The sequence below is a fragment of the Carcharhinus amblyrhynchos genome, chromosome 4 (assembly GCF_965287045.1).
Source record: "Carcharhinus amblyrhynchos chromosome 4, sCarAmb.v2.hapA, whole genome shotgun sequence".
Classification (NCBI taxonomy): Eukaryota; Metazoa; Chordata; class Chondrichthyes; order Carcharhiniformes; family Carcharhinidae; genus Carcharhinus; species Carcharhinus amblyrhynchos.
In genome coordinates, this window is record NC_137327.1 from 44235327 (window position 1) to 44249650 (window position 14324).

Consider the following 14324-nt stretch of genomic DNA (forward strand, 5'->3'; position numbering starts at 1 on the left):
CAAGAAACAATGAGAAATCCATAGAAATTTGGTTTTGGAGTGTAGTTTGTCCAACTGCAGTACAAATAATAGTAAACTAAGTATATTGTACAAGTAGATTTGGTTATCATCTTTATAAATTTGCATTCTCATATACCTATAAACATATGGTCGGTGAACAGGTGCCATATAGTAAATCCTTTGTTGATTAGCCATTTTATTCTTTTGTTAAAAGTTCAACAGCAGATTCCTACACCTCTCTCTAGTAACCATCACCTATGTTTCTAAACAAAAAAAAAGTTAGACTTTGTCAAGCCAGAGTCCACCCTGGGATTTGACTTGCACGGTAATAACATCAACTGGAATCATACCAAGTAAAGTTTATTTATTAGTCACAAGTAAGGCTTACATGATCACTGCAATGAAGTTACTGTGAAATTCCCCTAGTCGCCACGCTCTGGCACCTGTTCAGGTCAATGCACCTAACCAGCATGTCTTTCCTCTACTGTGCGAGAAAACCAGAGCATCCAAAAGGAAACCACGCAGACACAGGAAGAATGTGCAAACTCCATGCAGACAGTGACCCAAGCTGGGAAGCAAACCAGGGTCCCTGGCACTGTAAGGCAGCAGTGCTAACCACTGCGCCACACAAGGACCAGGATTTTGAATCAGCAACAATAAAGGAATGGCGATACAGTTCCAAGGGAGGCTGATGTGGGGCTTGGAAGGCAACTTTCAGGTGGTGGTGTTTCCATGTACTTCCTGCTTTCATCCTTCTGGGTGGTAGAAGTTGCCAATTTGGAAGGTGTTGACAAAAAGCCTTGGTTAGTTGCTGCAGTGCATCTTGTAGATGCTAAACACTGCTACTAATGTGAATTGGTGGTGGTGGAAATGAACATCTAAGGAGGTGGATGGGGTACCAATCAAGCAGGCTGCTCTGCCTGAATGGTTTCAAGCTTCTGGAGTGTGTGATTCGAGCTGCAGTCATCAGGCAAGCAGAGAGCATTCCATCACACTCCTGGCCTGGGATTTGTAGATCGCTTTGGGGAGTTAGGAGGCAAGTTATTCACCATAGAATTCCCAGCTTCTGGCCTGGTCTTATAGCCGCAGCTTTTATATGGCTGGTCCAGTTCAGCTTCTGATCAATGAAAACTCCAGGATGTTAATGATGAAGGGGGAATTCGGCGATGGTCAAGTCATTGAATGTCATGCGGAGATGGTTGGATTCTATGTCACAAACGATCATTGCCTAGTATTTCTGTGGCACTTCAATCCAAGTTTGAAGGCTGCCCAAGTCTTGCTACACATGTACACGGACTGCTTCAGTATCTGCGGAGTAACATATCATGCTGAACCTCACCGCAATCGTCAATGAACATCTTCACTTTTGATTTTATGATGGAGGGAAGGTCACTGATGAATCAAGTGAAAATGGTTGGACTAAGGGCGCTACTCTGAGGAATAATTGCAACAATGTCTCTGAATAAGAGGATTGACCTCAAGCAACCATAATTCTCTTCCTCAGCGCTAGATATGACTCCAACCAGAGATTTTTCTTTCCTAATTTCCGTTGATTCCAGTTTTATGCAAGCTCCTTGAAGCCACGCTCAGTCACAGAATTCCTGCACTGCACAGGAAGGCCATTTGGCTCATCAAGACTGCACTGTCAACAATCCCACACAGGCCCTTTCCCCGTATCCCCATGTATTTACCCTGCTAGTCCTCCTAACATTAAGGAACAATTTAGCATGGCCAATCAACCCAACCCACACATCTCTTGTGAGGAAACCAGAGCACCCAGAGGAAATCCATGTTGACACAAAGAACACAGTCAGTGTTCTGGGTCCAGAATTGAACCCAGGTCCCTGGCACTGTTACGCAGCAGTGCTAACCATTGTGCTACTGTGTCACTATCAAATGCTGCCTTGATATCACTCTCACCTCTTGAATTCTTTTCTTTTGTCCTTGTTTGGACCAAGACCAATAAGACCAGGAGCTGAGTGGCCCTGGTAAAAGCTAAACCAAGTGTCAGTGAGCAGCTTATTGCTGACTAACTACCACCTGAAAGCACTGCTAATGATCAAGAGTAGACTGGTGGTTGGGTTGGATATATCCTGTCTGTAGACAGGGAATACCTGGACAATATCTCACATTATCAGGTAAATGTCAGTGTTGCAGCTGTACTGGAACAGCTCGTCTAAGGGCAAGGCTAGCTCTGGAACACGTCTTCAGTACCATTGCCAGCATGTTGTCTGGCTCATAGCCTTTGCAGGATCCAATGCCTTCAGCCATTTTTTGATGTCACTGAATCAAACTGGCATCCGTGATATTGGAGACCTCAGTGGCAGGGTGACTGGATGATCCACTCAACACTTTTGAATGAAGACTGTTGCAAATGTTTCCACCTGTTCTTTAGAACTGTTGTGCTGGGTTCCTCCATCATTGATGATGGGGATATCCATCTTCCTCCAGCTAGTGTTTTTAATCGTCATTCACAAGTGGATGTGGCAGGGCTACAGAGCTTAGATCTGATACTAATTGTGGGATCACTATCTCTGTCAATTGCTTGCCTTTTCTGCTGTTTGGCATGCAAGCAGTCCTGTGTTGTAGTTTCACCAGGTTAAAACCTCAATTTAGGTATGCCTGGTGCTGCTCCCAAAGACCCCTCCTGCATTCTTCATTGAACTAGGGTTGATCCCCTGGCTTGATGGTAATGTTAGATGGGGATGTGCTGGGCAATAAGGTTATAGACTGTGATCGAGTACAATTCTGCTGCTGCTGAAGGCTCATAGATGCTCAATTTTGAGCTGCTAGTACTGTTCAAAATCTAGCCCATTTTGCATGACAGTAATGCAAACACAATGGAGGGCATTCTCAATATGAAAATGGGATTTTTTTTCTCCACAAGGACTGTGCGGTGGTCATTCCTACCATTGTAGACTGATTTGTAACAGGTAGATTGGGAAGGACACAATAAAGTAGATTTTGCCCTCTTGATGGCTTCATCACCTGCCACAGACCTAGTCAAGCAGCTATGCCCTTTAAGACTCAGTTTGGTCAGTAGCAGTGCCTCCAAGCCACTCTTACTTGAAGTTACCCACCCAGAATACATCCTGTGCCATTGCCACCTTCAGTGTTTCTTCCAATTGGCTTTCAACATGGAGGAGTATTGATCTATCACTTGAGAAGGGAAAGCACGTAATAATCAGCAGGAGATTTCCTTGTCCATATTTGACCTGAAGTCACGAGACATTATGGGGTCAGAATTATTGTTGAGGACTCCTGATTGTAAACCACTGTGCTGCCACCTCAGATGGGTCAGTTCTGTCAGTAGGACAGGACGTACACAGCAATGGGTCTTTAACTGTAAAAATATTCAAGGCCAAAAATCACTTTCAACATTTCTCTCATGCCATAAACAGTTTGTAGCACCTGTTGTGTTCATTCTCCCAGTTTTATGATCTAGCATTGTGTTTATTATTACCTCTTTTATGGAAGTTGGTGTAGTGACTACAGGTTTCGGCTTTTGCCCAACATCACTCAGGAAGCTAGCCCAGAGATCATCAGCTTTCTTCTTTTCCTTCAAATCTGCGTCCACCATTGCATCAGCAGAATGGTCACTCTCTCTTTCTCCCACATCATCATGCTGCAAACATAGTTCCTCTTGGTTTCTTTTTCTGTCAGGCAAGAACTTGCGAATGTTAGAGAGTTGGAATTAAAAGTAAAGGATTGTAAAGATAGGCATGCAGAGACACGGGGATTTTGTGAGCTGCAGGTTAGACTAATAACAGGGTTAAACCAATACTTTGTTAAGCAAAGTGGAGTCCAGCAGTCTAGTGGCCGACATCATAATCATACCCAGTTGCAAAAAGTTTTTTTTCCCTTCAATCGAGCTGTTGTGCGAAAACAGAAATCTGTCCATGTGATACCCCATATATTCTATGGAAGAAAGGTTTCCTGAAAGAAATCTACCAATCCTGTATGATAACTATTTGCTGGATTTAGCTCAGTGTTAAAACCTACGGGACTTGTTTTGAGGATGTCTATTCTCAAGCGAATTTAGGAAAATAGAAAGATTCAAGCATACTGTCTGGGTAATCATCACTGTAGTTAATTGTAAATGTGTCTTTCTTACGTGTTTTAAAGTATGATAAATGTTTTGTTATTTGAGTAATTTACAAAGCTGCGCCCTTTCCTCACCAGATTTCATCTCTTTTAAGATTGAAAATGTGATTCATACAGCCTAGGTGACTTTGGGATGATTTCTGTAGAAGGTAGGCTAAATTCAATGAAAACATAAAAAAAAGCTTACATTTTACTTTCCATGCTCAGCTTTGTCATTGTGAACGTACCAGGGTTAAGTAGAGAGGTTGCATACGAACAGAAGCACAATTCATCAAACAATGGGATGACAGATCAGTAACAAGTGCACAGGAAGGGACTTCAGAGGCTTTAGATAACATTGAAAATTGGCAGAGAATTGCACACAGCAAAAAGAGTCTCACAGTTGAAGCTCAATTTCAAGAAATAGCCAATGAAGTGGTTTAGGAGTACAATCTGGCTTGAAAATAGGATAATGTACAGATAGATGTAGCTGATGTCTGATTGATCAGACTCCTGAGGTAGAGTATGCAAACTCTAACTCAGTGACACCCTCAATGAAATAACAGACTCAGAGGGATGCCACATAAAAGGTTTGAGGGACGCGAGCACTGGAAAATTGGAAGGAAAATTCAGGGAATGACTGAAGATCAGCGAGATAGATTTGAGATGGAGAGCACCAAAATGGAAAGACAAGTTTAAGAATGTAATTGAAGAGCTGAAGCACATAATGACATTGCTTCTGGCAGTGGTGCAGAGAAACTGTGTAAGCTGGTGTCAAACAGTTCGAAATTTGATTTTCAACTTGAGACCAGCATCTAAGCACCACATGAAAGTCTTGCACACAGTACTCTCCAATAATATAAAATCTGTTTACCTGGAGGGGATTCCTTTTCCTGCTTTCTTCAGAGATTTTCTTTTCTGGGGTTGGTCATCCTCATCCAGATTATCTTCCTTCACAAGTTCACTGACATCATCTTCACTGTAATCTTCATCTGCTGAACAAAAAGAAACACTTCTTGCAATTACCAATTTACATCATTAAATCAAAGTAGACACAGGAACAAGGCAATTTTCCACTTGATTTTAAAAACATGGCAACACACTGTAGGCTGGTATGCTTCTTGCATTGTTGCTATAAGCTCTTATTTGACATAATAATGTGGCAGCGAAGTGGTGGAAAGGGTCAAATAGTTTCCTTGTAAGGAAAGTTTATAAAAAGCAGCAACAACACATTGTTGTGCTTCTCACTTCTGATCTTGCTTTGTCCTCATTAGGCACATTCCATGAGTAACAGAAATATTTTTACAAAATTCAGATTTGATTTGTTATTGTCACATGTATTCACAGTGAAAAGTATTGTTTCTTGCACACTATACAGGCAAAACATACCGTTCACAGAGAAGGGAAGGCGTACAGAATGTAGTGTTATAATCATAGCTAGGGTGTAGAGAAAGATCAACTTAATGCGAGGTAGGTCCATTCAAAAGTCTGATGGCAGCAGGGAAGAAGCGTTCTTGAATCGACTGGTATGTGATCTCAGACTTTTGAAAGTGGGAGAGAGAATGTCTGGGGTGTATGGGATCCTTAATTATGCTAGCTGCTTTGCCGAGACAGCAGAAAGTGTGATCCGAGTGTCATTCATGGATCATGGTTTTTCTTAGGGCCTGTGCGGTTCTCAAATATAAACTCCAAGTTAGAATTGGAAGCTTTGGATAGTTCATGGGGAGGATGAAAAAAGCTTCAGTGGGTTTATAGACTGGTTAAACAAAAGGACATTATGTTATTGATAGAATACAACATGCGGAGTTCACTTTGGTGGATAAAACAAAAAAAAAAGCAGAATATTTAAAACGTGCAACACTGAGAAACATTGGTATTCAGAAGGACCTGGCTGTCCTTGTGTATGAATCACAGAGAATTTACATGCTTGTGCAGCAAGCCAAAAATAGTATGCTGGCCTTTATTACAAAGGAATTCGAGCACAAGAGTGGAGTCTTACTGCATATAGGGCCTTGCTAAGACAATATCTGGAGTGGTGCCAAGAAAGAATATATTTGCCAGAGGGAGTGCACCAAATGTTTAGTAGACTGATTCCTGAAATGACGGGATTTCCCTCAGAGGAGAGACTGAGTTGGCTAGGCTAGTATCCCCGAGAATTTAGAAGAACCAGAGGTCAGAAGTTGCATCATTGAAACATATAAAGTGTTGCCAGGGTAAATGCTGAGAGGATGCTTCTCCTGACTGGGGAGTCTATGGTTCAGGGTTACTGTCTTAGAAGAATTTCTTAGAGCGTATAAGACAGGTGAGAAGAAATTTCTTTACATCAATTACGTAAGACATAGAGCACAGAAATGGGCCATTTGACTCAGTTCATGCTGCACTCAAGCCTCCTTCCATCTTTTCTCCGCTAAATCTACTGCCATAGCCATCTATTCCCTTCTACCCAGTATGCTTCTCTTAAATGCATCTATACCATTCACTTCAACCACTACATGTGGTAACAAGGCCCACATTCTCACTATTCTTTCAGTAAAGCAGTTCCTTCTGAATTCCCTATTTGATTTCTGTGACTATAATATATCATGGCCCTAATTATTCTCATCCCTCGAGGAAACATTTGCTCTGTCTCCACTCTATCAAAACCTATTTTAAAGGCCCCTATTACCTGTTCAATCCTTTCCTGATGTGCACCAAGGCTCCATACAGTTTAGCACAACTTCCCTACTTTTCAACTCTATCCTCCAGGAATAAAGCCAATGCTTTGTTTGCTTTATTAGTGCTAACCTGTGGTACTAGCTTTAGTGATTGGTGTGTTTGTACTCCCTTTATTCCTCTTCCCCTGTAGATTTGCACCTCTCAAGTAATGAGTGATCTCCTATTGCACTCAAAGGGTGTGAATCTTTGGTTGCTACCAGGTCAGAAAATTCCAGTCACTCAGTAATTGAGTACATGGGAACTATGGGAATATATTAAAGGCAAGAGCATAAAAAGGGAAACAGTAAATTAATAAAAGACCATAAAGCTAACTTACAGGAGCATGGCTTTTACTGAATTCTTTGCCTCTGTTTTCACAAAAGTGCATGATACAAACATTATACCAAGGACAGTGGTATGGTCATTGGACCAATAAACCAGAGACGCAAGCCAATGCTCTGAGGACACAACCTCAAATCTTCTCGGCTGGTGAAGTTTTAATTCAATTGATAAATTAATCTGGAATGGAAGGTACTCTCAGGAATAGTCACCATGAAATCAGTGACTGCAGTAAAAACCCATCTTGTTCACTAATGTGCCAGGGGATGGAAACCCATATAAGGAGTTAGAGAAGGAGAGAGCAAGGACAAAAACAAAAGGTAGAAAAGAAAATAAGAAAAGTGATAGGCAGAGAAACCAAGGACAAAATTCAAACAGGGCTAAGAGAAAAATATTGGGAGCAAGACAAACAACATTAAAAAGACAAGCGTAAAGACTCTTAAGGCACAGAGCATTTGCAATAAAGTGGATGAACTAATCGTGCAGATTGATGTAAACAGATATGATATAGTTGGGATCACAGAGACATGGCTGCAGTGCGACCAGAGATAGGAACTGAATGTCCCAGAGTGTCCAGTATTTAGGACCCCAAAACTGCAGTGGCGATGTTGGGAATGGCATTAAACACAAAATTAGAGATGCATGTGATAAGGGAATACCAGTGATCATGGGTGTTTTTAATCTACACATAGATTGGGCAAATTAGCCACAATGCCATATATAAAGGAGGAAAATATGCAGTGTATATGGGATGGGTTTTTTGCGAAGACAAAAAAGCAGGCCATTTTAGACTGGGTACTGTGTAATGAGAAGGGAATCATGGCTAATTTAGCTGTGCGAGACCCCTTGGGGATTCGATCATATGACAGCATTTTTAAAGTAAGAAGTCTCACACACCAACAGGTCATTAGGTAGCACAAGCCACAAGCTTTCAGAGTGCTGCTCCATCATCAGGTCAGTGGGAGTTCTATTCACAAACAGGGCATATAAAGGCACACACTCAACTTACAAAATAATGGTTGGAATGCAAGTCTTAAAGGTAATCAAGTCTTAAAGGTACAAACAATGTGAGTGGAGAAAGAGGGTTAAGCACAGGTTAAAGAGATGTGTATTGTCTCCAGTCAGGACAGTTAGTGAGATTTTGCAAGACCAGGCAAGTGGTGGGGGTTACAGATAGTGTGACATGAACCCAAGATCCCAGTTGAGGCCGTCTTCATATGTCCGGAACTTGGCTATCAGTTTCTGCTCCGCGATTCCACGTTGTCCAGTGTTGTGAAGACTGCTTCCCCAAGATCAGAGGCTGTGACTGCTGAAGTGTTCCCCAACAGGAAGGCAACAGTCTTGCCTGGTGACTGTTGAGCAGTGTTCATTCATCCATTGTTGTAGCATCTGCATGGTTTCCCCAATGTACCATGCCTCGGGACATCCTTTCCTGCAGTGTATCAGATAGACAATGTCGGCTGAGTTGCAAGAATATGTGCTACGAACCCGGTAGATGGTGTTCTCATGTGAGATGATGGCATCCATGTCGATGATCTGGCACGCCTCGCAGAGATTACTGTGGCAGCGTTGTGTGGTGTCATGGTCACTGTTCTCTGAAGGCTGGGTAGTTTGCTGCAGACAATGGTCTGTTTGAGGTTGTGCAGTTGATTGAAGGCAAGAAATGGGGATGTGGGGACGGCCTTGGCGAGAAGTTCATCTTCATCAATAACATGTTGAAGGCTCCAGAGAAGACGTCGTAGCTTCTCTGCTCCAGGGAAGTATTAGACTACGAAGGATACTCTGTCCGCCGTGTCCCGTTTTTATCTTCTGAGGAGGTCAGTGTGGTTTTTCACTGTGGTACGTTGGAACTGTTGATCGATGAGTCGAGTGCCATCTTCTGTTCTGAGGGCATTTTTCAGCGTCTAGTGGCGTCTGTTGCAATCCTCCTCATCTGAGCAGGTCCTGTATGGAGGGCTTTAATGTGTTTAAGGGTAAAGCTGGAGAAGTGGAGCATCGTGAGGTTATCCATTGCCTTGCGGTACAGCGAAGTGCTGAAGTGACCGTCCTTGACGGAGATGCGCGTATCCAAGAATGCAACCGATTCCGGGGAGTAGTCCATGGTGAGTCTGATGGTGGGATGGAACTTGTTGATGTCATCATATAGTTGTTTCAGTGATTGTTCACCATGGGTCCAAAGGAAGAAAGTGTCATCGATGTATCTAGTATATAGCATCGGTTGAAGGTCCTGTGCAGTGAAGGGGTCTTGTTTGAACCCATGCATGAAGATGTTGGCATATTGAGGTGCGAATTTGGTCCCCATGGCTGTTGTGTGTGTCCAGATGACAAACTGTTTGTTGAAGGTGAAGACATCGTGGTCCCAGATGAAACGGATGAGTTGTAAAATTGCATCTGGAGATTGGCAGTTGTCGGCGAAAAACCGCACCGACCTCCTCAGAAGACCAACATGGGACACAGCGGACAGAGTACTCTTCGTCGTTCAGTATTTCCCCGGAGCAGAGAAGCTACAACGTCTTCTCTGGAGCCTTCAACATGTCATTGAAGATGAACATCTCGCCAAGGCCATCCCCACATCTTGCCTTCAAACAACCGCACAACTTCAAACACACCATTATCTGCAGCAAACTACCCAGCCTTCAGAACAGTGATCACAACACCACACAACCCTGCAAAACATGCCAGGTCATTGACACGGATGCCATCATCTCACGTGAGAACGCCATCCACCAGATACTCGGTACATATTCTCAAAACTCAGCCAACATTGTCTATCTGATATGCTGCAGGAAAGAATGTCCTGAGGGATGGTACATTGGAGAGACCATGCAGACGCTACAACAATGGATGAATGAATGCTGCTCGACAATCACCAGGCAAGAGTGCTCTCTTCCTGTTGGGGAACACTTCAGCAGTCACGGGCATTCAGCCTCTGATCTTTGGGTAAGCATTCTCCAAGGTGGCCTTCACAACACATGACAATGCAGAATCGTTGAGCAGAAACTGATAGCTAAGTTCGCACACGAGGACATCCTCAAATGGGATCTTGGGTTCATGTCACACTATCTGTAACCCCCACCTCTTGCCTGGCCTTGCAAAATCTCACTAACTGTCCTCGCTGGAGACAATACACATCTCTTTAACCAGTGCTTAACCCTCTCTCCACTCACATTGTCTGCACCTTTAAGACTTGATTACCTGTAAAGACTCGCATTTCAATCATTATTTTGTAAATTGAGTTTGTGCCTTCATATGCTCTGTTTGTGAACAGAACTCCCACTGACCTGGTGAACGAGCATTGCTCTGAAAGCTAATGGCTTATGCTACCAAATAAACCTGCTGGACATTAACCTGGTGTCAAGACTTCTTACTGCGCTAACCCGAGTCCAACGCCGGCATCTCCACATCAGAATTTTAAAAAGCAGATGGAGACTGAGGTAGTTGATTCGGAGACTCAGGTGCTGAATCTTAATCAAGGAAACTATGAAGATATGAGGCGCGAGTTGGCCTTGCTAGATTGGGGAGAGTTACTTAAAGGGGTGACAGTGTTTAGGCAATGGCAAACATTCAAGGAACACACGGGGGGGAATTGCAGCAATTGTTTATTCCTGTCTGGCACACAGCAGACGATACCAAGTTGGGTGAGAGGATGAACTGTGATGAGGATGCAGAGATTCTTCAGCATGATCTGGACAGGATGGGTGAGTGGGCAAATCAATGGCAGATGCAGTATAATTTAGATAAATGTGAGGTTATTCACTTTGGAAGCAAAACTAAAAAGGCAGATTACTACCTGAATGGGTGTAAATTGGGAGAGGGGAGTGTGCAGCAGGACCTGGGTACCCTTGTGTACCAGTTGCTGAAGGTATGCATGCAGATACAGCAGGCGGTAAAGAAGTCAAATGGTATGTTGGCCTTCATTGTGAGAGGTTTTGAGAATAGGAGCAGGGATTGTTGTTGAAATTGTACAGGGCCTTGGTGAGGCCACACCTAGAATAGTGTGCACAGTTTTGGTCTCCTTTTCTGAGGAAGAATGTTCTTGCTCTCAAGGGAGTGCAGCGAAGGTTTACCAGGCTGATTCCGGGGATGGCGGGGCTGATGTACGAGGAGAGATTGACCAGGTTAGGATTGTTTTTGCTGGAGTTCAGGTGAATGGGAGTGAGGGGGGAGATGGAATCTCATTGAGACTTAAAAAATTCTAACAGGAATAGACAGGGTAGATGCAGGGAGGATATTCCTGATGGTGGGAGAGTCCAGAACCAGGGGTCACAGTCTGAGGATTCAGAGTAGACCATTTAAGAGGCAGGTGAGAACACATTTCTTCATGCAAAGTGTGGTGAGCCTGTGGAATTCATTACCACAGAAAGTAATTGAGAGCAAAACACTGAATGTATTCAAGAGGCAGCTAGATAAAGCACTCAGTGACTGGGATCAAAGGTTATGGGAAGAAGTAGGATTACGCTATTGAGTTGGATGATCAGTCATGATCGTCATGAACGATGGAGCTGACTCGAAGGGCCAAATGGCCTCCTCTTGCTCCTATCTATGCTTCTATGTGCTTCAGTGAAGGAAATCTGCCTTCCTTACTCAGTCTGGCCTACGTGCAACTCCAGACTCTCAGTAATGTGGCTGAATCTCAACCACCCTCAAAAGGCAATGGAGGATGAGCAAAAAAATTCAAGCCTTGCCAGTGACGTCTATATTCCATGAAATAATAAATGAAAAAAAACCAAAAACAGTCAGCATGTATACATTGTGGGAATGTAGTAACTGACTAATGCAATGAATTTTTCAAAGGGTTAAAACAAGGGCAGCATGCTTGATGTAGTTTACAGAGATTTTAGCAAGGCTTTTGACAAGGTCCCACTTGGCAGACTGGTCAGAAAATTAAGCACTCATAAGCATTCAAGGGAAAGTGGCGAGTTGGATCCAAAATTAGTTCAGTGGCAGAAAGCAAAGTTGTGTTTATTTATTAGTATCACAAGTAGGCTTACATTAACACTACAATGAAGTTACTGCCACAGTTCAGCACCTGTTCCAGTACACTGAAGGAGGATTTAGCACAGCCAATGCACCTAACCACAGCACCCAAAGGAAACCCACACAGAGATGGGGAGAACATGCAGATTCTGCACAGACAGTGACCCAAGTTGGGAATTGAACCTGAGTCCCTGGCACTGTGAGGCAGCAGTGCTAATCACTGTGCCACTTGGTAAGGTGTAAAGGGTAACGGTTGACAGCAACTTTATGACTGAAAGATTATTTACAGTGAGTTCCAAAAATCTTAGTATATAACCCCTTGTTGTTCATGGTATTATACACACATTTGCTATATATAATTGATTTATTTACTAGAGTCTCAGATAGACTTACAATAACACAGCAATGAAGCTTCTGTGAAAATCCCTTGATTAAGTTTGTAGAGATGAGAAAAGTGTTGACAGTGAGGAAGAAAGTCAAAAGTAAGATACTCATGAACTGGTCAGATAGGCAGAGGAATTCAATTTGGAGAAATGTCAGGTAATGCATGTGAGGAGGCTAAACAAAACAAGGAGATATACAATAGGATTGTGGAAAATGTAAAGGAACAGGGATCTTAGATTGTCTAGATTCCTGAAAGTAGCAGCTAAACATGATGGTCAAGGGAGCATATGGGACAATATTATTGGCTGAGGCCGAGAGTGGAAAGTTATGTAAGAGCTGTAAAAGCATTAGTCAGAGCTGGAGTGGTGTGTATAGTTATCGTCACCATATTACAGAAAGACTGTTATCACACTCAAGAGTGGAGAAGATTTATAAGAATGTTGCTAAGAAATTACAAATTTTAGCTGTACCAGAAGAATGGATAGATCAGGGGTTTTTTTGGTACAGACACGTCTGAGGAGCGATATAAATGAGATGTATAAAAATGAACAGCCAAGAAGGATCAACTTTTATTGGCGCAGAGGTCAATAATCAGGGTGAACAGCTTTGAAGCAATAAGCAGGGAGAGTTGGTCGGGAACAATAGGTAGGATAGTTATTTTTATCACCCAAGAGGGTTGTGGAATCTAGAGCTCATTGCTCGAAAGAGTGGTAAAGGCAGAAACCCGCATCGCATTGAAGAAAACGGTTATGCACCTACTGTGCTGTAATTTACAGGGCTAGAGGCCAAGAGATGGAAAAAGTGGGGATTGGGCTGAAAACCTCTCTTTCCGCTGACAGACACAAATGACCCCTTTCTGTACTGTAAATTATAGAATCCCTACTGTACAGGAGGAGGCCATTCGCCCCATCAAGCCTGTGCCGACCCGCCGAAACAGCATCTTACTCAGCCCATCAACTCGCCCTATTATCCCCATAACCTCACACATTTCCCATGGTCAAATCCACCTACCCGACACCTCTCTGGACAGTGGGAGAAAACCCACACAAATTGTGTGTCGCGGTGTTACAGAACATCCAGTAATACTGTCAGAAGTTTAAAAAGGAGCGGCTCTTCAGCAAACAGCGGCAATTCAAATGCCCCAGCCATGTTAGTAATGGGAGTGCAGTGATGCCAGTGTTATTATTAATGTGTGAAGCAGGCTCTCCCCCTCACAGCTCCCAGGCTGCGGGCAGATTGCCCCCCGGAGGTGAAGGCGAGAAGGGTAACCACGAGACCCGGCTGCAGCCCGGCCTCCTCGGGGCTGAGCTTTACCTGAAGGCTCGTAATCCGCGTCTTCCTCCGATGAGTAACTGTCGGACTCGGACTCCGACATGCTTCCTCCCGGGAACAGCTTCCCGGAGCCCAGCGGCCAAACGCGCGGTTCAGAGAGCCGGGACGGACGGTGGCCCGCGGCGGACAGGCAGCCTCCAATCAGCGCTTCGCCGAAACACATTCAACACAACTTTTCTGTACCGTTCAGAATTGCCAGTGCCTCGCCAGCAGCAAAACAAAATCCCGCAACATCTCACGTCGTCCGTAGATAAAGATGGCAGCACATTTAAAGCTTAAATTAATAGTACCGAATCGGCCGATTGGAAATTGAAGACAATATTTTATGGCAAAAATCCCTCATCAGTCGAACTCCACACCCTCCAGCAGGCCCATTGTGTCGTCACACAATTCTACAATTCCATTGGTCAAGATGCACGTCAATCAATATGACGCGCCGACATGGAGCCGGAGTGCCCGCCCACACTCCACGTGGATTGGTTGCTGCCGCTGCACGTGGTCATGTTTTGCTTTTG

General features: G+C 43.6%; 1 protein-coding gene across 2 annotated transcripts in view; it reads right to left on the bottom strand.

The window, feature by feature from the left end:
* Positions 1-13956, bottom strand: part of cfdp1 (craniofacial development protein 1) — a 200668-nt gene extending 186712 nt beyond the window's left edge. The window contains exons 1-3 of one of the 2 annotated variants that reach the window (XM_080187049.1): positions 13792-13956; positions 4958-5075; positions 3464-3656 (exon numbers count right to left, since the gene is read on the bottom strand). In XM_080187049.1, the coding sequence (XP_080043175.1) occupies positions 3464-3656; positions 4958-5075; positions 13792-13852 (372 nt within the window). In that variant the 5' untranslated portion in view covers positions 13853-13956. Of the gene's footprint in view, positions 1-3463; positions 3657-4957; positions 5079-13791 lie in introns of both variants that reach the window. The other variant, XM_080187048.1, reaches the window with a different exon arrangement.
* Positions 13957-14324: the final 368 nt, after the last annotated feature.